Genomic DNA, 25,760 nt, shown 5'->3' with positions numbered 1-25,760 from the left:
CAGAGAATTGTACCCAAATGCTCGCCAGCCGAACGTTCGGACTGTGGTAAATGCCTACCAGCGTTTACTCGACCACGGATCATACCGAGCACCGGCTCATAGCCAAGGACGTGGAAGACCGGCGTATTCGCAGGATCTGTACGACGATGTCGTGGACTACTTCGAAGAAGATCCCCGGCGAAGTACAAATGACGCAGCTCGTCATTTTAACATCAGCCAGTCCTGTGCATGGAAAATAATTAGTTCGTATGGATATCATCCATACCACTACAGAAAAGGTCAAGAATTGACCACTGTGGATTACGAACAAAGGATGACATTATGCAGATGGATACTCGACAACACAGAAGCAAATATCCTCTTCTCAGACGAGTGCATGTTTACGCGTGTCGGATTGTTCAATCAACACAATGAACACTGGTGGTCAATACGCAATCCAATGTTAACAAGGGAGAACTCTTTCCAACACAGGTTTTCCATTAACGTCTGGGCAGGAATTCTCAACGACAACATTGTTGGCCCGTATTTCATAGAAGGGCGCCTTACTGGCGAATCTTATTTAGCTTTGCTGCGGAATATGGTGTCTGAAATGCTGGAAGAGATTCCATTAGCCAATTTAAGAGATGTCTGGTTCCAGCAAGACGGCGCGCCTCCGCACTACCACAGCGCAGTGCGTGAGTACTTAAACGAGCAGTTCGGGAGTCGGTGGATCGGTCGAGGCGGCCCAGTGGCATGGCCGCCACGATCTCCTGATCTCACGCCATTGGACTTTTTTTTGTGGAGTGAAATTAAACGACGAGTGTACGTTAGTGAGCCTACAAGTGTAGAACAATTAAAACAGCGCATACTGGACGCGTTTGACGAAGTAAAAAGTAAACGAGACATACTTTTATCATTAAAAAACAATTTAATTAAACGTGCTCGTGTTTGTATTGAAAATGGTGGTGGACATTTTGAAGGACAGCTAAAATATCTGTAAGTTTTTTTGTAAATAAGTAGGTACGTAAATTCTAAGGTGACATAACAATTATTGTAAATATCAGCTGATTCAAACTTTTTAAATACGCCAAAATTACTTTTTTTCACAAGTTTTACAACTTTACTTATTTGATTTCTTTTTACCACGTAATCTTTTAATTTAGTCACCTAATTTCTTAATAATTCATTTTGAAAAAGTTGGTAATTTTGTTGGTCCTAAGCCCAAATAAAGTATGAAGGAAAAGTTTGAATTGAATAAAAGTTTATTTTCCGTACACCTTTTATTTTACTTTTTCTTAGTTTTTAATCGTAACGCATCTATGCGTTTTAGTTACCTACATTCGTTATCAGCTGTTGGACGCGGGGCAAGTTCGAGCGAGAGCACGCGAATGTGAGAGCGACAGAATATTATTAATGAATACTACTATGAATGACCTGGAATAACTTGTACAATGTTTCCATGAATTGAGTGAAATTTTTGGATATAACTTATCGCTAATAACTTTGCTGATTATGAATATTAGTTTTTGAAACTTTGCATAGATAATACTAAGAACTTTTTAAATGAGCCCTTTAAGTTTGTGCACTAATTAAAAAATAGCGGTGTATAATTTTGAAGACTATGAATGTCGGCATAAATTTGCGGTATTTCATACGGTTATAATTTTCACTCGCCTTAATCTTCCATGATTTAGAGGTCGTAAAAAGTGAAATGAACCGCATTTAGGAAAAAAAGTGATACAGGTCTATATTTATGTCCCTCATAATGTCTATGATTTTTCAGAAAATACTTTTTTAAGAGTTCTAATAAATCTGCCATGACTACGTGGACGTATAATTTTTTTTTTAAATGAGATTAATTGTGATTTTGAAAGAACCAAAATTTCCCTACTATATAAACAGAAATATATACCCAACATTAACCAAAATGACATTTAAAAAATCACACAAAAATTATCGATACCGCCATTCACACAAACTTCTCCCAGGACCATGAAAGACATTTTTTCTAAAGCAAAAAAAATCTCAGACAAAACGTCAGTTGGGAGGCGAGCTTCGGCGGTCCGAGGAACCATTTTACTTAGACCTGTCTACTCTTAGGGTGTCTACACATTTATCGATACCGAATCGGCTTGACTTATCGCCGATCAGCTATACAAACGGCTCGTTTCGCTGTCAGCCAGCGTCGCGGCGCGTCGTTCGAGCCGAGCCGATGCGAATGGAATTTGGAAACGCCGTTAGTACGTACACATAAAGGCATTTTTGAGGCCGATTCCGCATCGATAAATGTGGGGCCACCCTAACTGTAGAAGTGGATGGCAGATCTTTGAATACTGGCGAGTTAAATGCACGGTGTAATGAATGCACTTGACTGAATGGCGTGAGAGCTATTGGTGGTAAATGAACCGCAATGAAATGGAAGTAATAAGTGCCGGGTAAACGGAACGCGGAGATTTTTATGTTTATACATCTGTGGAATTGATAAAATATTGAATGAGGTTTTTGAACGAATGTTTGAAGCTCATTGGTTTAATAAAAGCTTGTGTGGTTAGTGTTGGTTCTACTTTTACACAATATTTATGATGATGGCGGATATTTACTTTTACAGCATTTCATGCATCAACGAGGCATCTAATAGAAAAAGTAGGTAGGTACCGGAATCTTTTCCTTATATTCTAATAACCGATATAATTTTGAAAAGCTGTAAAATGTCTTCAGAAAGTGTTACTTTATGAGTAATTTAAGTACAGTAATATGACCGGATTCGATTAAACTGAAAAGTACAAAGACCTAGAAGGTTAATATCAGTTTCTAATGGAATATGGTAATCCCAAAAGTCAGTAAATAACTTAAACCGACAACTGCGTATTTACCAAAACGGTCACAATACCACCCATAGATTACCATAGACTAAAATAGCAAACTAGAGTAGTAAACCACTCGATACTCAATCTAGTCAGTTTTATTTTTGATCTGTGCGTTGTTCTGTTATTTATGGTCGCGATACCGCAGCGTGTGATTTACTATACGCCAGTTTATATTACAGTTCGATACACTAAAACATAATGTTCACGTAAATCATTATAAAATGCGATGAAAGTTTAATCATACTAAATACATGATTTCGTAAAAATTCGCGTATCATGTTGTATATGAAAATAGTCTTGCTGACTTGTAGATAAATGAAAACATGAGAAATAACTTATCTTCTTAAAAAGTCTGATGCTCTAAAACCTATCGAAAATCTCTCACAGAACTTAAAACTTAAAAAAAAGAGAAACAACTCCACAGATAAAGTTACCCGCGCTTTTTTCACCGCAAAATCAGTCTGTTTTCTGTTACCCATTGCGGCTGCGTTCGGGAACAGGGTATGAGCAAAAAGGCTAATCACCACTGCATACACCAATGAGAACAAAACAGGTAAGAGACTACAAAGTTAGTGTGCACATTTAGAGTCTTTATTATGTCGATTTTAAAGTCGAGTTTTGTGTAGCAGAATGGTAATATAAATTGGCAGTAAGCTCTCTACAGCGTAGATTTAGTTCGGAAACGTTGGAGTGTTTGCGAAGGCAATCAGCACGTACGCTGTATTGCAGGAGTTTTTTAAAAACGATTTTATGTAAAATGTAATTATTGTGTCTGCTTCAGTTGCCTTCAGTGGAGTTAGTGAATAAAACGATTGTGCACGAATGATAGTTTTAATTGAAAATAAGCTGTTCGATGCAGTTTTTAAATAAATCGAATTGTCGCTTCTTGTCATTTGGAAATCATTGTTTTGGAACAGATTGCTTTTTTATTATTTTTACTAACTAATTATGTTTTTATGATATGTACAATGGCGGTAAAATTTCAGATGATTTATAATGTATAAATCACAGCTAAATTAATTAAACCAGGCCAGCGATAAATATTCTTAACACAGTACAATAGGCGCGTAAAACGCGAAACTTGGGCCATAAATGCATACCATAAACAATTTTACCCCGGACGCACCTCCATGGAGTATTTACTGTTTATCCCATAAAGGCTGAATGGACCACAACCGGTGTTTCTGTGTTAAGGAAGTGATATATTAGAGGGTTTTCCTAGAAGTTGGCACTTACTGGAATTCGGGGAAGACACTCAATGGGAACGGGAATGGGAATTTTGAGACTAACGAAGCTGTAATATTGAGAAATTGTGTTTTGAAATATTTGTGTAATAGAGATGACGTACTTAAATACTTCGTAATTTGAATTTTCTTTTTTGTGACTTCATAAAATACTCATGTAAAATTTTTCAATCACTGTTATACTTTTTCTGTCAATAGTGTTTTAAGAAAAGAAGTTAAATTGCTTAATCAAATAACTATCAGATCTAAGGCAAACACTATTTATCATATTTAAAAGGCAGCGTTCACACAAAACTTTTCTAAAAAAAACATTTTTTTTTCCAGTTTTTCGCGTAACATATTCCCGGGCGCACTGTACCGTGCGAAATAAATCTCGGTGTGTGGCTGCAAAACGTCCTTTTGTGTCCGTCAGATGTTACTGTATTTACAAATTGCTGCGTTTTACAAGTATTTTGCTGTAAAAACCGTAAAAATTACCATAATGGGTGATTGATGTGGTCTGAAAGAATATGGAAACAATGCCGTTGTTTTAAATATACTTAGGTAGTTGCAGGTATTTGTGAATAAATAGAATTTCACATAAAGAACAGTTTATGAAATTATAACATACCTAATTTGGATACCTATATTATATGACTAAGTATCCGTCCATATTTAACAACTGATACTGCAAGCAAAAATCTTAAAAAAATATTTAGGTATGTAATGAAGTTATTGAGATATATTAAAGGTTGTTTTATAAGTTGATATAATGACTAGTATGCCATGGGTAAACAATTTATAACTTTTCGTTTTTAAGTCAATTTCATAATATTATTATCTTTTAGTGTATTTTTGAATGTCGGCGCCATATTTTTTTAAACGCCATCCCGCTATGCTTACACAATTTATTGGTCTGAGAATAGACAAACTTAGATGTTATGTAGAAGATTAATGTGTTACAAAAAAAGTAAACGTGTTATTGATAAATGTGTTTATGGTTCATTTAAGATAAGTTATTGGTAATAGTTTTTATCGTTTAATAAATGATAAAGTTAGATTTATTATTATAAGAATACAAACACCTTAATTTTTTTTTATTTATTGGTTGCCCTTTTGATGACTTTTCCTTCAAAATGCCCACGACGAAAATATACACGTTTTTTTGCAAGTGTAGGTAAATAATTGGCCCTTTGAACTAATGTAATTATGTCATTAAGTAAGATATAGCGGAAGTTTTACAAGTTAATTGTCAAAGGGACGTACCTAACGAAAAATAACGAAAAACGAACTTTAAAACTGTGTTTGAATATCAATTATTTTCCTTTTACTTGTTTTGCTTACTGGAGATAGGAATTTGGCATCACTTGGATGGGGCTAATGTCAAAATGATAAGCAAATTATCAGGTAGACAGAATATCGAAATATCCGGTCACTGGACAGTAGAAGTTAGAAAAAAATTAAGGAAAAGGCTAGGCTGATGATGAAGTCATTGTTTATAAACCTCATTACTAAAATACTAAAAGGCCATGTAAGTATTTTATTCTAAGACCCACTATCTTTATCAAAAAGTTCGGTAGGGTAACCAGCTCGCAAAAGATATTCAGGACATAATACTACAGGAATTTATGGTCTAGACTAGAAGCTTACATATTTTTATTAATAATATGAAAATATTGTTATGCTCACCGAGAATATGTTGCTTGAAAATATAGGACGTAGGTACCGTATTTTGCTGTAAATACCGTATTTCGGGGTAAATTGTAGGTTATGTGAAATATAAGTACATTGTGAATCTTGATACTAGTGAAGGAAAATTCAAATAATAAATAAAACAAAAGTCTTAAGCAAATCTGAACAGATACATGCAAAATATCTAATTACAAAAGTTTACCCCTACATAATCAATGAATACCTAATGTCGGGACACCTTTTCAACACGGTTGGTTAACCCCATGGTAAGTTAGCAATTAACTTGTGTTATGGGTGCTAACACAAATACATTATGTATAAATACATATTGTTACACCCAGATCACGGCCAACAAGCATGCTCATCAAATGTCGACCGAACCGAATAATAAATTTATTGTTTATTATATTTAATTTTTTCACCTCCACACCAATTCAAAACAGCCAGTATCTATTTTTAATGCAATGATGTCGATGCTTATTGATCATATTTACCATCTTACCAACTACTCTAGTCTGTCAATAAGCCAAACAAAAAAAAAAAAAAACAAAAACACATAAGTATTCTGGATAAATCCAAGCATTTTCTACTCGAAAGATCGTTGTTCAATCAATCGTGTTATTGGTACTGACCATTATTTGCTTCATTGGAAACAATACTGAAAGCCGAAATATTTCGGCTTTCTAATCATTGAATCGGTATCAATTTTGTGTATTTAGGACTGTGGGATATGATTTCAGGATTGGTTTTGATAGTAGGGTAAGAAGATCTAATGTTATCACATCTGTTATAATGAAGTTGTATAATAACATCATCATCTGCCTAACCTTTTCCCAACTATGTTGGGGTCGGCTTCCAGTCTGACCGGATGTAGCTGAGTACCAGTGCTTTACAAGGTGCGACTACCCTATCTGACCCCCTCAACCCAGTTACCCGGGCAACTCAATACCCTGTATTATAAGAGTATAATTAATTAGCCCTAGCTAATACTTACCACTACAATACTTTTCATTTTAGAAAATTTTTGTTCTCAACCTATCATGCTCTTGCTCATTTTCATGTTTTTTTTTTAATATCGCTATTTGCAAGTGACTTAGTTTTTAATAATTTAAGTTTTAGTTAACAACAAAATTACATTTAGGATTTTTCTAGCTCCACAATAAACTGAAGCTTTTATTTATTTAATTCCCAAAAAAACCACCATAACTTTATCTTGACCTACAAACAGCTTTCAAGTCCCACATATCACGACCCATAGCCGAAATGTACTCGCAGTCTTTTCCTCTCACATCTTTGCTATAAATCTCACTTATACATACATCTACGTGAGGTTGGGAGGTTGAGGTCACTCCAATTCCTTTATTGTGGGGTCTGAGCTACTGTTGTATTTTTTTCTTCTTTTTCTTCTATTTAATTAGAGTGTTTTTGTGAAATTGCTTGGTATATGTAGGTAGGTATAATAGTAGCAAAGTTTTTAATGCAGATATTGGTAATTGAAATAAGTATTACCAAAGTCCTGCTAAGTATTCGTCTCAAGAAGGTTTCTTAGTACTGTAGAGATGTAGTACTGAAGTAGATTAGAAGTATGTTTTATTTATTATATTTTTAATAACTGGCCGGACAATGATATAAATAGATTTGATTTGAAATAGAATAAGTTTTTATATTGAAGTATGTCACTTCACCTCTCGAGCCCAAACAATAAACGTCGTGATATCGAATCAGTTTTGCATTTTGAGCAAGATAATTATCTCCCGGTCCTACAGTACTTACCCAATTTCGTGATAAAGATCAAGGGATCTTTATCACGAAAAAGAAAAAGACCGGTTGATTTAAGGAAATCAACCGGTCTTTTTCTTTTTTTTTTTAATATATAAATCGGACATACGAAAGTGACATCATTATACCGGTAAGACTAGAGGTTTCTATCATAAATCTTGAATCCTTTACATAAGTAAGTCTTCAATTCTGAATCCTGTGTATTATTTCGCGACTAAAATAGTCGGCCATATAGCAGTGCTTATTTAAAAGCTCTACACATCGAATGAAAATGAAAAATATCATACAGTTAACTAACTCTGGTTGGCGATTAATTGACACAATAAAATTGCAAATTCATTCGATACTATCCAATAGGAGTTTGAAAACTGAACTCGCTAAATGCCATTTGTAAACATAAATTGTGGGACCAAACAAAAAGTGCTATTAAAACAAAACTGTACGGTTATAATGGTATGTGGACAAAGGTTAGTTTTGCGCAGAAATTATTGACTATCAAGGAAAATATAGGTACCGTTAATTTTCCACTTGAGAACTAAAAACATTCTAAAAAGGCCAAAGATAAAAGCCAATTAACGTAATGTACGCTCGTCCAGGATATTCGCATGAGAATTTGTCTAAGAACTGTATTTAATTTATAATTGTTTACTCTTAACATCCATCACAGCCAAATCACAGCCTATAAGTTGTCCGTCTTCGGACGTAGGCTTCCTCCAAATCTTTCAATTTCTGCCTACTTCTTGCCACTCTCAACCAATTCCTACTAATCCCCACTATCCCTACTAATATTATAAATGCGAAAGTAACTCTGTCTGTCTGTTACGCTTTCACGTCTAAACCACTGAACTGATTTTAATATTTTATAAAAATTCGGTACAGAGAAAGAGTTGACCTTGAGAAATAACATAGGATAATTTTTATTCCGGACTTTTGAAGAATTCTCTTGGAAACGCGATATAACCGAACTCTACGCGGGCGAATCCGCGGGAGGAAGCTAGTACTCAATATATTGTTTACTCGAGGTATAGCCTAGGCCCTAGGCGAATAAATTACTTTGTCTTCACATGATGATGATATCCTAGTTAATTCCCAGTGTATTTAGTTATTTATAATATCCACTAATCCATTCAACTTCTGCTCTTTTCAGTGTTAGGCCGTAAAATCGATATTAGCAATCCAATGCTAGTCAATTTGTTAGATTGCATTGTAATTCAACCATTTATTCGTGTCGGGCCGTCAATGGTAACTGCCATTTTTTTTTCTGTCAATCTATGTTGGTCGTCGCAATATTCATGTTGACAAAGTAGCGTTTGATTTTTGTTTGTCATTTTTACGAATGTTTGGAATTATTTTTGTAACTTTTCTATATTGTATTTTATTTGTTTACCCTGAACACCAAATATTGATTAATGGTGTAGGAATATTTGGGAAACCTGGACTTTAAAGTCTGAAATCACCAACCCGCATAGAGCAAGCGTGATGATTAACTGGAATCCGAAAACTACACTACGAAAAAACAGGATAATGTTAAATGCGTATCTTAACTTAATCCGCTTCTAATTTCGCTTTCAAAAGTATCGTTAAACCAGTTACCCTCAATATTTCAAACGTAAGCACGAAGTCCTAATCCGTATGAACGCATGGTCATTCATAAACATGAAAAAAACCGACCGTGCGAGACGGTCTCACGCAAGGGTTCTGTACCTTTAACATCGAGAATTAAACGGCAAAAATATGTGATATGGGCCTCTTAAATATTACTCAATACTCTATTGTTTATTCTTAACCTTTCGTATGTTATGCGTCATCATCCGCCTAGCTTTTTTCCTAACTATGTTGGGGTCAGCTTCCAGTCTAACAAAATATAGCAGAATATGTACCAGTGTTTTTTAAGAAGCTAGTAGTGTCTATCAGACCTCCTCAACAATCCCTAGGCTAGACTGGTTGTCAGAAATATGTAGCTACATTATCTGTGAACATTTTAACTGTCTAGCTATCATATTCATATATATCATATTCAGTAGTTCATGAGATACAGCTTCCTCACGGACATCGGCGTATTTGTGATTTATTCTCGCTTACACCCCTTTGTGTACGGGACCCTAAAAAACATGAAAAACTGATTCTTACGCCTAACATGACAGGATGTTTATTTAGGACGACGCACACTTGGCTTTTTTGTTGTTTTAACATTTCCCTGTCCTGTTTGACAGGGTAATGAGAAGTGTGAGCTTTTATTTTTGCGTTGTAAGCTGGTGTTAATAAGTCAAGTGCTCGAAGCATGTATGTAGTTGTTTTAGTGAGAGGGTTTGTCTTAATTATTTTTAAATGGAGATTTAGGTAATACGTTTGTCCTTTGACTAGTAAAGAAGCAGCACAGCTCCCATAGTACCTACGTTTGTATGTTTACTATTTATACCAATACACAAAGCTAATGAGTTTGTTTGTTTGAAAGCGCTAATTTCGGGAACTACCTACTGATAAAATCTGAAAAAGGTTTTCCATGTTAGCATGATGGAAATATGTAAGTAAAATGATGAATATTAACGATTTTTTTTAATTACCTAATTGTCAATAATTCTTAATCCCTAAGCAAACAATAAAGATATAATTTGCTGTTTTACGCACCTCTGCTATAACATAAGTGCTCATCGCTACAGGATGTTGTTTTAGGCTCAATGGTACTAAACGTTTTTTCTTCGGATTCTCACGTTCGAAATGGAACGTGTTTCAATGTTTCTTAGTTAACGAGATCTTGTTTTTATGGTCTTGTATTAACTACTAGCTGTTTACATGCGGTTTTACTCGTGTCCCGGGGGAAAATTTTCACATACCCGGATAGAGTAAGGCCCTTGTCATCCGGGAACAGTGTAACTTCCCAACATTCAAAACGATTCAGTAGGATCGGAGTCTTAATCGTACAAATAACCTATTGTAAGATGTAAAAGGTCGGTGAGAATTCCAGATGTGATATTTTCTACAATAACGGAAGTCATATGTCATGTATGTCGCAATAAAAAGATAGCTTATTCCGCACAATCAGAAACGAAATCAATCAATCATCGGCATCGTTCAAACAAATGATAGGATTTCCCATACATCAGATAAAGAACAACAAAAAAAAAAACAATAAATATTTATTATTACCAAAAACAACATGACATTGACAGGCGTGACACTTCCTTTTGGTCCTTCAAGAAAAACAGGACTATATTAAAACGAAAAAATAACAACAAAGGGAGAAAAATGTAAATACTTTTCCCGCGACAATTTCATCTTTTGACGTCTGGCAAACATGTTTACTTGTTCAGTAATTTTGCTGTGGCAACACGACAAGCTGTCAGTCACGGCTGACAGGTGTTTGCGTGTGTGAAATTTAATCTGTGCCGGTGTTGCCAGCAATTATGTAGATTGAGTTGTGACAGGTTACAGTTTATTAGTTGAGCTGTCATTTGTTTAAGTCTTATTTGGCTGTAATATTCAATGTCTTTATTATTTTTGTTGCCATATTACCGTATTTTCCGTGGGTACTACTTCACGCACCCGGATAAAAAGTGGTATTTGTCATTTTGTAGGCTTTAGACTATCTTTGAAGTTTTTTCAGGTTCAGTGATTTCAGTGTAAAAAGGTGACAGACAGAAAATTACTTTTGGATTATTTAACTAGATTATAATAAATATTATGTTCAGTTACTTATTTATTTATACATTACTGTACTATTTAAGTTGTGTCGAAGAAACATTACTTCAGGATAAACCGAAACCGCGGAACTCAGCCAGTTCCCAATAATATCCTTTAAGAAACACGTGTATCCATAAATAGATTAGGCATCGAGTGTCTTGTTATTTATTTACGAGGGTAAATACGTAGGATTTTCCTAGTTCGACAAGTGTTGTTGAAAGATCCAAAGTATATAATGTAGCTTCTGGCAGTTATTGTCTTTTCAATACCACGAAATACTCCAATGTGTGAATTCGTCATTGTTTATGGCAACCCTTTGTCAAAGACAAAGATATGGCTTCGGAAATGTTAAGCCACTCTGATTTGAAGGACCAGTGTTATCATCTAAACTAATGTTTCTTTATTGGTTGTTTTTTTGCACCGTGTTTGATTTAAAAATTTCTTACACTTTTGGGAATCTACTCTATCGCGATGCGGGTGGAACCACGAGACACAGCTAAACCGTACAAAGCCAGCAGAGGTTAAATATTTCATTAAAACATTTAGTTCAAGAATTTGGGAGCTCAAAACTAACAAATATTATAATTACTTAACTTTACTTAACTTTACTCTTTGTGTTCAAATATTAAAGTTGCATATTTTTCAACGGAAATATTAGTTAAACAAGAGGTTTGCTCTTAGCACTTACAGGATCACATTCACTTGTTGATCTGCTGTTGCTTCGTTTTAGGCTGGTATTACCATTAAATAATATTTTTTTGGCCTTTGTTTAAAAATAGGCGACTAATTCTTATAAAACTGAGCTTACCTTGGTCCTTTCTCAGGTTCAAGACTATCTGTGTAAATGGTTCTAGTATTTTTCTCTTGAAAGTCAGACAGACTGACATATAAATACATTACTTTCGAACTAATAGTAAATAAATATTTGTTATAAAAATTGTCATAAATACTTTAGCAAAACCCAGAGTTTTAGAACATTTGATGAAGTCGACCTCAGATAAATGTACATTGTACCAAGATACACAGTTCTTACCATCCGTACCTATAACCACTAGTACCTATACCTCCGTTAATTAATCTACGACACATGATTACATATCCGAATATGATAGACAGACATCTAACAAACGTTTCTATCTCTATACATAGACGACATGGTTGATGTCAGAGAATTAATACATAACATGGTGATTACTTGATTTGTGTTTAACGTGGTTATAATTGAACTGTGTTGGAAGTGATTAGTGGTTAATGAGTAATGGTTTATGATTGATTTGACTTGACTTTGACTTTGATGAGATTGGATTAAAATCAATATAGGTAGGTACAAACTGAGACCAAAGCAAACCTTCTTCTTTATATAATAAAATAATAGAATACGAAGTGGAGCACACCTTTATGAAGTCAGTTAAAAAAATTGGTCATGCTATAGATCTACGCAAATCATCACATAGCTTCTAGTTATATGAAGAGGGAATACATCGACGTTTTGCTAAGCCGTTGCACAGGAGATATGGCAGTTATGATGCTTACATATTTTAATCAAGGCTTTTTGTAACCTTCATCATTATGTCTTAGTTCCGCAAACCGAAAATCCACAACTACGTATATGACATAGCCCATTTTTAGTAAGTAGGTACAACAACTATGGTTTAAGAAATCAGCAGGGTTGAAATCGACGAAAAACCATAGAGCAGCTTAACAGCTTTTGGTCATACGAGTAAGTTAAGGTTATTAAGGATAGATACAATATTAAAATACTCACATCAATAAAGGTGTCAGAGACGAACCTCTGCACCAGCGACGTCTTGCCGCACTGCGTGTCTCCCACCAGCACCACCTTGATCTCCTCCTCCGCTGAGGGGGTGCTGGCACTGTTGTCCGAACACTTCTTAGCTGACCACATGTTGCTGGAACAAGGAGATAAGTTGGTCAGAATCAGAAATATTTCTTTGTTAAACATAGGTTTATGTTAAATATTATAGTTGAGGATATAATCATTGAACAGAGTACGTTATGTTTTGCCGTGAAGGCGAAATTAAAAATTTCAAAATTAGGAATAGGCTAGTTTCCTAAAAAATAATAATTAGTCCGTCTTGTAGATTGTCCAAAATTAAGCGATACATATTTTTTCTTTTTTAAATTGGATCAGAACTTGTTAAGATATAGCGTGTTAAAGTTGAGTGTGACGTCACAAGTTGCTACAATTTTCAGGACACTGTGACGTAAAAGGCCCCCACTCCTAATTTTTGAAGTGTATTATCTTTGTCATTTTATGTTTAATTAAAAAAAGAAAAAATACGTATCCAATATTTTTTGATTATCTAAAAAGCGGACTAAATATTATTTCATTATTTCGACCCTGGACACTACCCTATTGGTAAGTATTTGTATGCTTACACTGGGTCAACTTTTTGGGTTGTTACTTTCAGAAAAATGTAATATGGAACTGTGTGCTGATGTAGACTAAAAGAGAGCGAAAAACGTTGCCAGGGTTTGGGCATAAGTAATACTGCCGAGCCGGGGGAGTAGTTTCTTACTTAAAATAAATATTTCTTAAATCTAATATTGATGAGCTTTCGAGAAGTATAAAGAACTAGGTACGTTGGAGGAGAGGAGTACTCTGTCAATGTGATTAAATTATAGGGAAATGTTAAACGTTTGATTTTTATGAGCCAATTAAGGAGGACGAAAGTGGGTAGCACAGTGCTTAGAGGAACACTAACATTTTGAAATCTTTAGTAAGACATAACAAATATAGCCATCGGACTAGGATGTCCGATATCCTTCAATTTTAACATTTTCGCAAAATTATATGTAAGTAGCAGTCTATATTATATGTGTTTGTTGGTGATTTTTAAGATTTCTATCACAATATACTTTAACATAACTGGCGGTACTTATAAGTCTTACTTACCACATAACTTTATAATGTTATGGTCTCAATGAAAACAGAAAACTTTTATGCAAACGCAGACTGGAATCTGGCACAGAAGTTAAATAAAAGCTTGAGGCCAGAGAATAAAAATATCAGAAGGTAAATTTTTTTTTCACTGTTATACATCTAGTTACCTATCTTTTTTAAGACCAGTTGGTATAAGATGAAATTATTATCACAGATGCGTATGTTTTCATACATTAATGGGCTATTTATTGACATTATCATCAGCCTAGCCTTTTACCAACTATGTTGGAGTCGGCTTCCAGTCTAACCTGATGCAGATTTCTTTTGTATAGGTAGATACATATTTTGTAAAGGAGCCAGAAATTTGTAAAAGGAAGTTATTGGTGGCAACTGATAACTTCTACCAATGTTTTGTGATGTTGAGCTTCTGCATAAATAACTTACTCTACGGCATATCGTTGTTTTTCATCGCTTGAAAAGTTGAAACATAATCATTATACCTTAACAGGCAGCCTAATGGCTTTTATCTCTTGCTATATAAAAACCTTTTTGCAAATATTTTTATACAGATTGCTACGTAATATTCTTGCGTAATGTTAGTTTAGGAATACTTGATATGGGCGCCATATTGGATCGTCAAAAAATTGTGCGAATTATGACAACACATTGGAGCTTAATTTATCGAATTTGGGGTTAATGATTTTATTATGAATGCATTATTTTAGTTTGGTTGTAATTAAATCTAGTTTAAAACAATTATAAACCTTTCATTTAATTCTGTCTGCGGAATGACATCACTGACAAAAAATAATTGAACAATGGTTAATTTCGGTTATTTTATGGTTTCTGTCATAATAGGTACAGGAAGGAATTGTTTAAATAAGTTCGTTATCCATTCTATATTATTGTTTTCAGTAAAAGTTTAAATTCGATCTTCGATCAGTCGATCTCTGGTGGCCATCTTTTTTTGGAGATCCCAAAACTACTGCCGAACCAAAATCACTTTAGTAGATGCGTTGTCTATCCAAACGTCACTTCCTTTTTTGCGAAACAGTTTATCGTCGAGAGATGCAATTTGGAACAGATGTAGGCACTCGTTCTACCTTATAAATTGTTACTACATTTTTCACCAATGTTTATTAGAAGGGGTTGTTTGGTGCCTACTTGTTTATTTTCGGACAAATGCAATCATGAAAGTGTTTTTCAAAACGAATGAAGCTGACCCATAGAGTATTCCGTGATGACAAAAAGTTAGGAGACAACTATATATTTATGTACCAGGTATGTCTATTTGAAAAAAAAATTGTTAGTCTTAAAACTTGGCAGTTATTTCTCATTTTCTCGGTAAACGTCTAAAAAAGTGAATATGCTTTTATTTCACCGCTCCAACCTTGCATTATCGCGAAATTTCAACTTTCTAACACGCAGACCGAAAAAAAAGTAATATATGTATGTACCTACCTAAAAAAAAGTAGAAAAACCTAAGGTACTTACAGACAGTACAGACTAAAAGGCAATCAAGTGTCGACGAGAAAAAACTGCAACAGAACTCGCTTTGTGAAGAAAAGTCATTTTAAATGTGGCGCAGCGCAATATCGGACGACTGAGAATGTGGCTCAAATATTTGTACGAAGTTTTTTAAATGTAGTTACATTTAAAGGGCTACTTTTACTACTAGAAGACACGTTGGTAAATAAACGCAAATTTTTCTTAGTTTTTTTTTGGTCCAGTTTGGTTATTTTCATTAACGATAGCAACTTTTGTAATTTAACACTTCACCGATTCTGATAATTTTTGTCCTTCCCTCTTATTCATTTGCATTTGGCAAGATTGATTTTTTTTTCTTGACTTTCTATCAGATCTTGGGTCAATATTTACAGTGTTTAAGCTATATTTATAATCTTTACAAGCACCAAACGCGACCCGATTGTACAACTTTGCGCATCTGTTAAAGAGTAGCCTATATCTTTTCATAGGCTATAGAAGTCTATAGTCTATACTATTTGTTTACCAAAATTTTGTTTCAGTAGTTCAATACCGTACAATGACATAGTTTCCCGGCATTTTTTTCACAATTACTATAGTGCCTTTTAACTAATCCCAGTTTACTTAATTTACATAATAACATTCCAATCTAATCCCAATTTAAACCAGACATGTTTAACTAAGCGCTCATTTAAAAAGATACCTATCACGTTTTAACCAAAACCGCTGTAACGCGGGCTGTTTTAGTAGATTAAAATTAAAGGACAATGGGCACTTTGTATGGGATTTGGTACCCGCTCCAACAGTAACGTATGATATATCATTAGAAAGGTATTTACGTGAAGAATAATAAAAACTATGGGGCTTGCCTCAATTAACTGTCCGATCCGAGTAACGATAAAAATTGAATCGACATAGCAACAAGTATGTCATCCATATATGCAAATTCCTTAAGAGGCATATGTCGTCAGTGTAATAATTTTAAACTCAGTTAATAGACATCTTACATTGTTTGAGATACACTCTATTATAATCTAAAGGTTGTAATTGTCTATGGAGTCATACTACGGAAACACAATCGTCATCGGATTTGACAAAAGTTCAAAACATTTCTATTCATCTTTTTTTAAGAAGAAATTCATCATTATCTCAGCACCTCTTGAGGAGCAAGATTGAGTCGTAATATGTACTATGTAAACATCGTCTTCTGACTTTTCAACTTTAATTGATTGTAGATACTGAAAGACTTTCATCAAATACATAAGCTAGTTCTGCGTGAACTGCAAAGGTTTGTACTGTCTTTATTTAAAGCAGTAGGCAGGCAAACATTCTTAAAAGGCCAAATTCCTGTTTTTTTGCTACTTTACCAGATTTTCTTCAATACAGTTGGATTTAAGAACTCCATCTACATTGATGATTTTGGAACATTACACAGTCTATTAGTCGATGTCACGCGAAATGGACAAGGATTTGGGACTAGTCGTCATAGTAAACATTGTTTGCCTTGCCAAGACCTACGCAATGGTACTAGAATCAACACTGTTGGACAGGGTACCGTCAGTCACGTCAGCTAGTTTACATTAATTATGTGAAAGCTAATCGGCTGTTGGCGAGCTAGTGTCTATCATCAAGTTATTAATGAACGGGTACTTATTTTGATTGGGGAGGAGAGCATATTTGGCGGTAATGTTCAAAGGTGTAAACGATGATTGAAATGGTAAGAGTAGTGATGAATATGAACGATTTGTGATAGATTTTCGAAATGACGCTTATATTTTTTATAATTTTGGTTTTGATACAATTCTGTAATTGGTATCTTTTTTATTTTTGATACCGTAGTGTCAGTGTGATATAATTATTTTTAGTGATAGTTGCAAAAGAAGATAGGTTAGTAGGATAGGATAGGTTAAGTAGAGTCTTGAGTGGATTAAAAAAAATATTTTATGTATTTAAATTTAATTAAGATTAAAATTAGGACATTGACTAGTTGTTGAAATAACTTATTTATTATTTTAATTATTCTCAAACTTGACAGCACTTAATAACAGTAATTCACAATACAGCCTTTCGCTGTTCGCAATACTTTGTCAAAACTAAACGACGGTTAAAATATAAACTTCGATAGAAACTTAAGGGTAGTACTTATTAAGTAGCGCCGAAATCTTGTGTTAAAAGGGTCTCAATAACCAATTTAAGCCATCAACTTTATAGATTTGGGATATTATTAGAATTTTCGAGGGTACTTCACTCCAGCTGGGAATCAATCGATTATAAGGGTCATAAAGTAAAGGGGATTATTATTGCTATTAACGTTTGTTGGAGAAATTCGGAGGGACTTAAAATTTCTTTCGGATATTTTGGATATTTTTATGTACTGCAATATGGCTCTTTTGACCGGGTAAGGGAAAAGTCATCATCTGCTTATTAGAATAACAGCCGACTGACCACTGTCGAACCAGATTTAGCTTAGTTCTAGCGCTTTTCATGGGGCGACTGCCTATCTGACCGTTTCAATCTAGTTACCCAGGTAACCCGATTCTCATCAGTAAGACAGGTTGTCCGATTTTCTGGCTTCTGCCTATCCAGAACAATGACAGATGGTATAGGCATCAATATAAACTAGCATTGCTTAAGCATATTGGATTAACATTCTGAAATACGGGTACATACTACTAATCACACTCTTTCTTTTGTATTTTAAAGTTGGTACTATCTACTACAAGATAAACAAAATACCCTATTTACTATTTAAAAACTATACCTTTACAATATCCTTTCACAGCTCACCACAGTTGCAGCATCTTGTCAGTAAAATCATTACACATTCTTTGCGCACTCGGGTAAACACATCTGTTCAATATATTACGAACTGGAACGAGCATAAACTGTAAACAATGTTTGACCCGGGTGTCGAACCCGGAACGTTGTGCTACCGATAAATTATAAACATTTATAATATCCGATGTTTCATTGCTTTTATGGTGTTTTGAATACCTTATGCGGATATTGTATTTATATTTTCTGTGTTAGGAATTCATTCCATATTTAGGAATAAATGATTCTGTGATGTAGTATAGGTAGTTTAAGTGATTGCTATCCATGATGTCCTGGGTTCGAATTTCGGGTGAATCAAAAAGTTCCAGTGATCCCATAGAGGGAAGGATAATCCCATGATTTCACACTTCAAAAAAATATTCTATAGCGCTTACCTCAATTTTATTAGTCTTGGCTTGAATATGACAAAATAGACTGTATCTACTAACTTACTTCGAGTATGTGAGAATAATGTCTGTTTTGCTTGGAGTAATTTCCGTTGTGTAAAATTGACTATTCCACCCCTTCCCTAAATTTTTGCAGAAATAGTATTGCACTTTCCCATAAAACCTAGTACCTTTCACCGCAGTCGGGTAATAAATAAAGCTATCAACCAGCACACGCTCAGCTGCAGTAAATATTGCTCGACCCGGGTATCGAACCGGGAAGCATACGGTGTGCGAGGAATTCACACCTTTTATTTATAGTATCCAGTATCGTAGTTTATTTTACTAGAGTTTCAGTTAAAAACTGTTTCAATAACCTTTCGGTTTTGTGGGTAACTGGAGAGCTAGCGTGTTGTAGAAGTTTTTCGTTTATTTCTAAAGCGAGTATTTTTGACGTTCGTGATCGTAACTTTGATGAATATGGCGATTGTACGAGCTACCCGATATGCTTTGGTAAGACTAGGTAGGTAGTCAGTCTTTCTGGGTACTGACTACCCGTAACGACTGTTAAAGATGTTTAAATAACAGCCGGGATCCACCAATTTAATGTGCCTTCCGAAACATGGAGGCATTCAATGTGACAAGATAGTCAACCATCCACTGACGGGCCGCGCCAAGCATTGCTTAATCTTATCATTGATCGACCTTTGCAGCTGTTACTAATGTAATCCACTAGCCCCTCTTAAATAAAATTTACAGTCAATATTTTTCTGCTAAGTATACCTTCAAAGAAAATCTCTTATGTCATTTTATAGCTCCTCAATATTTTACCGTACATATAGGTCCCTCGAAACTTCACAATCGTACAAAAGCTTTTACTTTGCGTCAAATAAATTCGTGCTTCACTAGCGACCTATCCCAATATTCTATCTATCTATGGTTTTGCTTAGTGAAGATAGGCATTTGACATTTCTTATACGGGGCTGATGCAAGGAGGAAGGAAAGATAGCAGAGACATAAGAAAAATAGGCCAGGTGCCCTTCTTCTAGGTCCACCACATACAATAGACCATAACCAAAATCAGTTACGAGTAAACAACGAAGCGTTCGGATTCTTTGGGACAACTTTCAACGATTTTTGGTATTACAAAAATGGACGGGTTTCTCAGAATGCCTATAAGGACGGAGACTGTAACGGTCCTCAACCCCCGAACACTCACATTTTGACTTGAGACTTGATTCTTAGGTGTTATATCGATATGGTATCTCCGCTATTAATTTTTTTCTCCATCGGCTAATGTCAAAAGTTCTATCTCTAGTAATCAAAACCACCGATAGATCGAATATTGGGTTGACCGTAAAACAGAGCTCTCGAATGCCCGTCACATTTGCAGCAATTCGCTAAAAGGGTTCAATGAAGTTCAACCAGGATAGCTGGGGACAGGTGCCGAATAACAAGTGTTTCACAATAATAAATCAATTTCCAAATGAATTGTGAAATAAAAGGGATGGTTTAATGTGGCTAAAATTGATAAGCTTATGTTCTTGAGAAGATTTTGTTCAATTAGTGTGTGGAAAAAATGTATGTTTTGATATAATAGAGCTTGAGACTTTATTTAGGCAATGTGTAAACATTACATCGGTTCAGTAGTTTTAGTGTTAAAGCGCGACATACAGACAGACAAAGTTGCTTTTGCATTTATAATATTAAAAGTGATAGTATGGGCATCTACTTTCTTTTCGAATATCACTAATATACCTAAAGACCTATGATTATATGCGTTTGTACATAATCAACTTTTAGAACTACTTAACTAATTTAAAAAAACGTCTTATCATACCTAATCACACTCAATTTACATAAAATTATCTACCACGTGAAACAAGCTATTAAAAACCAGACTGCATCTCAGAAGTATCAGTTACTAACATATCCATCTTCAGATATAAAATATAGCCTTGAAAGCTATATCTAGGACGTATTGTGTTCCAAGAGTCATGGTCGTTTCACAAGTGTGTCGTGAATGGGTATCGAATGAGTGAATGAATGAATGAACGACGGATGGCGGCGATACAGATTTATATTGAATGGAACTGTCTTGATTGGTTAATGGAAAGAATGCTTGATAATAATAGTGATAAAAGTTTTGGAAAAAGGTCGTCAGGTTATGCCATGAAATGCAGTTTTACCTCATTATTCTGTGTTCTGATGAATTAAATTATCTTCGCATAATTTCTCACCGGCTCACCGGTCACTGGACCTCTTTAAGGTGCATTTACGTCAAAATAAAAATTAAGAAAAATATTTTTGTTGATTGTCTAACATTTCTTCTGTCTAAATATTCTAGAGGATTATATCAAGGCATTTATATTTATTAATAAATATTCTAAGTTTACAGAACAAGAGGAAGTGTCAAAAATAACTGCGTACTATCTCAAAGACAACTAAAAATACAAAACTCCTTGCAGCGTGCGACTGGCCGGACACGTCGTCAACGCTCAGCGATACGAAAATAAAACCAGACAGGTCAATGACGTTTGACCTGTTATCCAACAAATAAAATATAAACTAAATAATAAAAATAAAAAATAATGGACTTAAACGAGGACAAGTTCAAGGAGGAAGTCACCAGCTTTGTGTCCTCACTGCAACGGCTGCTGCCAAAGAAGAAGGAAATTATCGTGGTCCAACCGCGCAGATACAAAAATACGAAGCTGTGTGACGTTCACGCCGAAGCCAAAAGCACTTTCCCGAAATGCTTCGTCGGAGCCAGACTCATCGTCCTCAGGGAGATCCTAGACAAGGTCAAACTCGTTCAACAATACAGCTACGGAAAATCAAGGGAGTCCTACAAGTGTTTCTCCCAGTTAATTCACAAGGAAATGGAGCCGAAAAGCACTGATGAAGGCCTACTGATAGACTCGTCCGGCTCTGCTACTGCCACGTACAAAGAAGTCCTTGAAGGAGCTTACGAGATGCGACTCACATCTAGGATCAGAGACCTGGTGTCGTCAGAAACTGAAATAGTTTTCGAAAAGGAGAATGACAAATCAGTGGGTTCTGTTTCATGTTCTGTGAGAGATGTGGACCCCAATACCCTGCGCATGGTGACGCAGTGGATGTACAAAATTCTGCCAGAAGTAAGTTTAGGTACCGAAATTGGACTGAAGCCCCTTGCGTATCCCCCGGCGCCGGAGTTCTCGATCAGCGCTCGGTATGAGAGACCCACGTTTACAATAACCTCGACAGCTAGCAAGGTTGGCATCCAGGTGTGTCTTTTTAAGCAGTTTTCACCAGATTTGCGAGTAGCGACTATTATAACGGAGGGCTGCCGAGGCGGGCAGACCAACGTTAGTTTGGCGATGCACAAGAACTATCAGAACGGTTCGGAGTTGAAAATATTTGTGGATTCGCAGCGCTGCGGGGGCTTTACCTTCCAAAGGGATATTTTGTTCTATGAGCCGCACAATGAGGTTCGCGTGCTGCGTCTAATTGGGAGCACCTTGATTGATAAACAAAGGCGGGTTCGTTTCGGGGTAGGTTTCAATCTGGACTTTTGAAGTGTCCTCAGTAAGTAACACGCTGTTCAACAGTCTACAGAATAAATTGGAGGTGTGTGCTTACATTTTTTGTAGATTTATTCGTTTGTATATAAGTATACATAGGTTTTAGTTATTGTTTTATCTTATTAACGTTTGTTCCGCAATGTGGTTTAAAAATGTCATTAAATTATTGAAAATATAGTTGTTGGTTTTGATAATAATGTTTGTTTTTGTTTTATTTATTTACATTCCTTCTCTATTAGTTAGTTTCTTACACAAGAAAATATAACATAAATTGTACACGAAATTCCCTAACCCTGAAAAGTCCGACCCAACATCTTGGATAAGTTTTACCAAGTGCAAAGTAACCGAGTTCGCGCATATCTTAAAATGCAGGATAAAACTTGGTATCTAAATATAAAAAAGGAGTACATTTTAACAAACTTGAGACAAGTAGACAAGACAAGAAACTTGGATCCTCGTTATCTGGTGACAAGAGGCATAAACACGACAAAGTATGTTGTTATGAAAGTTCTTTCTCAAATTACTGTATCATGTTTGGTCTAAGACATTTTTGGAATATAAATTACTGGCTGGTCTCCGTGGTTCCACCAGCGTTATGAGGAAACGACGTCCCGTGCCTGGATAAAAAGCCCTAGCTAGACTATTTGTGTACCAAATGCCATTTAAATCAGTTCAGTATTTTTGAAGTGCAACAGTCAGTACTTTCACATTTATAATAAAATTTTTACAGTAAGTGTATGTTAATAGCAACGACAGAAAACATAAGTACAATGTATATTAAGTACAATCTTTATTAGATGTAGGTACGTATGTGTGTTTGTTACTCTTCCATGGAAAAACTACTGAACGATTTTCGACGAAACGACATTATCATGACATAACTTTTCTTTGGAAGTGTCAATTATTATTTACTTGGAATTCAATAGACATTTATAATTTGTCCATAGGGTTCCACGAGGAGGGTAAAATTCCTTTCTCAATAACTTCCTTGAAAAGTTTTTCCTTTGATGGGTTTTTCCTACCCTTGGGGAAACAAATCATATACTTTTCCTTACTGATACAACAAAATGAATTATGTTAATGTGCTTTGAATGTACTTATCAGTCAATTGTCTTGTTATACGTCAGATATTTCACGCAGCTTTCCTTACTTTAAGGAAACTGCTTACCGTGTCAGGGTAAAATATAGACTACTAACAGTTTGCCTGCAGTTTTACTTACGGCGAGTGGGAACTACTGCTCTTACCAGGCTAAAATATGTATATTACTCGGGAAGAGTGTAGCTTTCCAACAGTGAAAGAATTTTTCAAATCGGTTCAGTAGTTTTGGAGCCTTTATGTGAAAGAAAATTCAAAATTGGATCAGTAGGTCCAGAAATTACCCCTACAACCTTATAAGCATTACCTCTGTAAAATATCAGATTTCAACCCAAAAGATCAGGTTTAAGGTAACCCTAAAAGCGTTTTACCCTACTCTCCATGCAGGTCAAAATTTTAACATATTATTATTATTCAAAGTAACAAAGAAAAAATTGCGTTCGCTCCGTGCACTTAAGTGAATTTCCTTGTCGGTAATCTTTCAGCCTGAAAGCTGAATACGTGTCATATTTCGGCGATATTAGGTACCTTCACACGTGTAGACTGTGCGGTAATAAAGGGGAACGTGCCTGTTTCAAGTAGCCAGGATTTAGAGGAAAGCCTCCGGTGGTATTTGGAAGTTCGTGGTTTTTAGGGTACCGTGGCAAAGTAGTTGAAGACCGTTAGTTATTTCTTTCGTCTGTCCATATGTTATTAGTTTAAATAAAGAACAAGCGATTTTAGTTGCATTTTGATTACAATTAAAAAAATAAGATAAATTATACCATGTGGCACCATTTTCTTGTTTCACCATTTTACACAAGAAATAGGCTATCATTTAGATAGTCTATTCTAATTTAAATAATAATTATGTTGTGATTATTTGTGTAATATCAATTTCCCAGTAGCCATTGAGCTATTTCAATTTTGTTTTGTCTTCTCTTATTTTTAATTTCTTTTCAGCGGAACCTTTCGGTACTGAAGTCTGGATCGGACAGGTTTTTTTAGTTTCAGTTGTTCGTGCTCGTGTTTGATTTGTGAGATTATTACGTAATGGAGACGGAAAGAATGTCAGCCTTATTTTTCTTGGAAAATTGTGCTTCAGTTAGGTAGTGTTTTTATTTATTTTTCTGCTTATTGTAATCCTGGAGTTTATCCTCCGAGGTAAATTAAGGAGAAAATGTAGTTAGAAATTAGCATTTGTTGCACTTAAAAGTCTATTTGACAGAAGCCATAAAATAGGTAATTGGTTTTCTTTGAAAATAGCAGCTGCAGAAAAATAGCCCTACATCCCTATAGGCTCAGTTTACACATTATTTATACTATTTTTACCTACCATTTTTGACGTAGGTTAGCCATTTTTATCTCGCACCTCATATCCACTACCACTAAGGCATATTAATACCTAGATTTTGGCACATTTTGGAACATGAAACTCATAATATTCTGAGCGCTCATATCACATGTCGGGCGCTAAGCCGGACTAAGAGCCTTATATTGGGGTTACACACACAAGCACACATATGTCTAGGTACCTAGTATCTTTAGCAAGTATCTGAAACGTGTCTCAAAGTTTGTTAGTATCAGTTTTCTGAATATTGGCTAAGGTAGTGTTGCAGCGTCTAACTACATAATAATGATATATTTTTTTACAGTATAGGATTATTAGCCGTGTAGCGACGGCTTAAGAATACATATGTCGCTACCCCTTCTTCCAGTGGGTGTCGTAAAAGTCGACTAATGGAGTATAAAATGCACCAAACACCAGTGCAAGAGAAGGAAAACTCGGAAAAAACCCTCTATCAACCCGTCTGGCCAGCGTGATAGCAGTAGGCTAAATACCTCTATGAGCAGCACAAAAAAGCCACGGCCCCTAGTTCCCGGCAGTCCCGCTATTCCCGGTCATGGTGGCGACCGTGGTTACGGCGGGGCAGGGGGTGCGAAGAATCTCCGGGTTACGGGAGGCCACCAAACAAAACTGACTCTGGCGACGTACAACGGCCGCACGCTACGGCTTGACTCGCATCTGGCGCAACTCGAGGTGGAACTTGGGAAGATTAGGTGGCACATATTAGGGTTATGTGAAGTTCGAAGAGAGGGGGAGGACACCATAACCCTCGAATCAGGTCACCTAATGTACTTCCGAGAGGGAGACCAACAATCCCAAGGTGGCGTTGGGTTTCTGGTTAATAAGTCCCTAGCTGATAACGTTGTGGAGGTGTCTAGTGTGTCGAACAGGGTAGCGTACCTTATCTTAAAGCTCACCGACAGGTATAGCCTCAAGGTAGTGCAAGTGTACGCACCGACC

At 35.6% G+C, this 25,760-nt stretch overlaps 2 protein-coding genes across 4 annotated transcripts in view; one reads left to right on the top strand and one right to left on the bottom strand.

Moving 5' to 3' along the window:
- LOC110383355 (rho-related GTP-binding protein RhoE) overlaps window positions 1-25,760 on the bottom strand; it is a 142,339-nt gene that overhangs the window by 18,127 nt on the left and 98,452 nt on the right. For all 3 annotated transcript variants that reach the window (XM_064039066.1, XM_064039065.1, XM_064039064.1), the window contains one exon: window positions 12,987-13,131. In XM_064039066.1, coding sequence (XP_063895136.1) covers window positions 12,987-13,127 — 141 coding nt within the window. In that variant the 5' untranslated portion in view covers window positions 13,128-13,131. The remainder of the gene's footprint in view (window positions 1-12,986; window positions 13,132-25,760) is intronic.
- On the top strand, window positions 21,272-22,578 carry LOC110380076 (mitochondrial import receptor subunit TOM40 homolog). The gene has a single exon (XM_021339938.3). It carries the CDS (start codon window positions 21,403-21,405, stop codon window positions 22,369-22,371), a length of 969 nt encoding a protein of 322 aa, XP_021195613.1. The 5' UTR covers window positions 21,272-21,402; the 3' UTR covers window positions 22,372-22,578.

The sequence above is a fragment of the Helicoverpa armigera genome, chromosome 18 (genome assembly GCF_030705265.1).
Source record: "Helicoverpa armigera isolate CAAS_96S chromosome 18, ASM3070526v1, whole genome shotgun sequence".
Taxonomy (NCBI): Eukaryota; Metazoa; Arthropoda; class Insecta; order Lepidoptera; family Noctuidae; genus Helicoverpa; species Helicoverpa armigera.
This window is presented reverse-complemented; position numbering and strand designations above follow the sequence as displayed.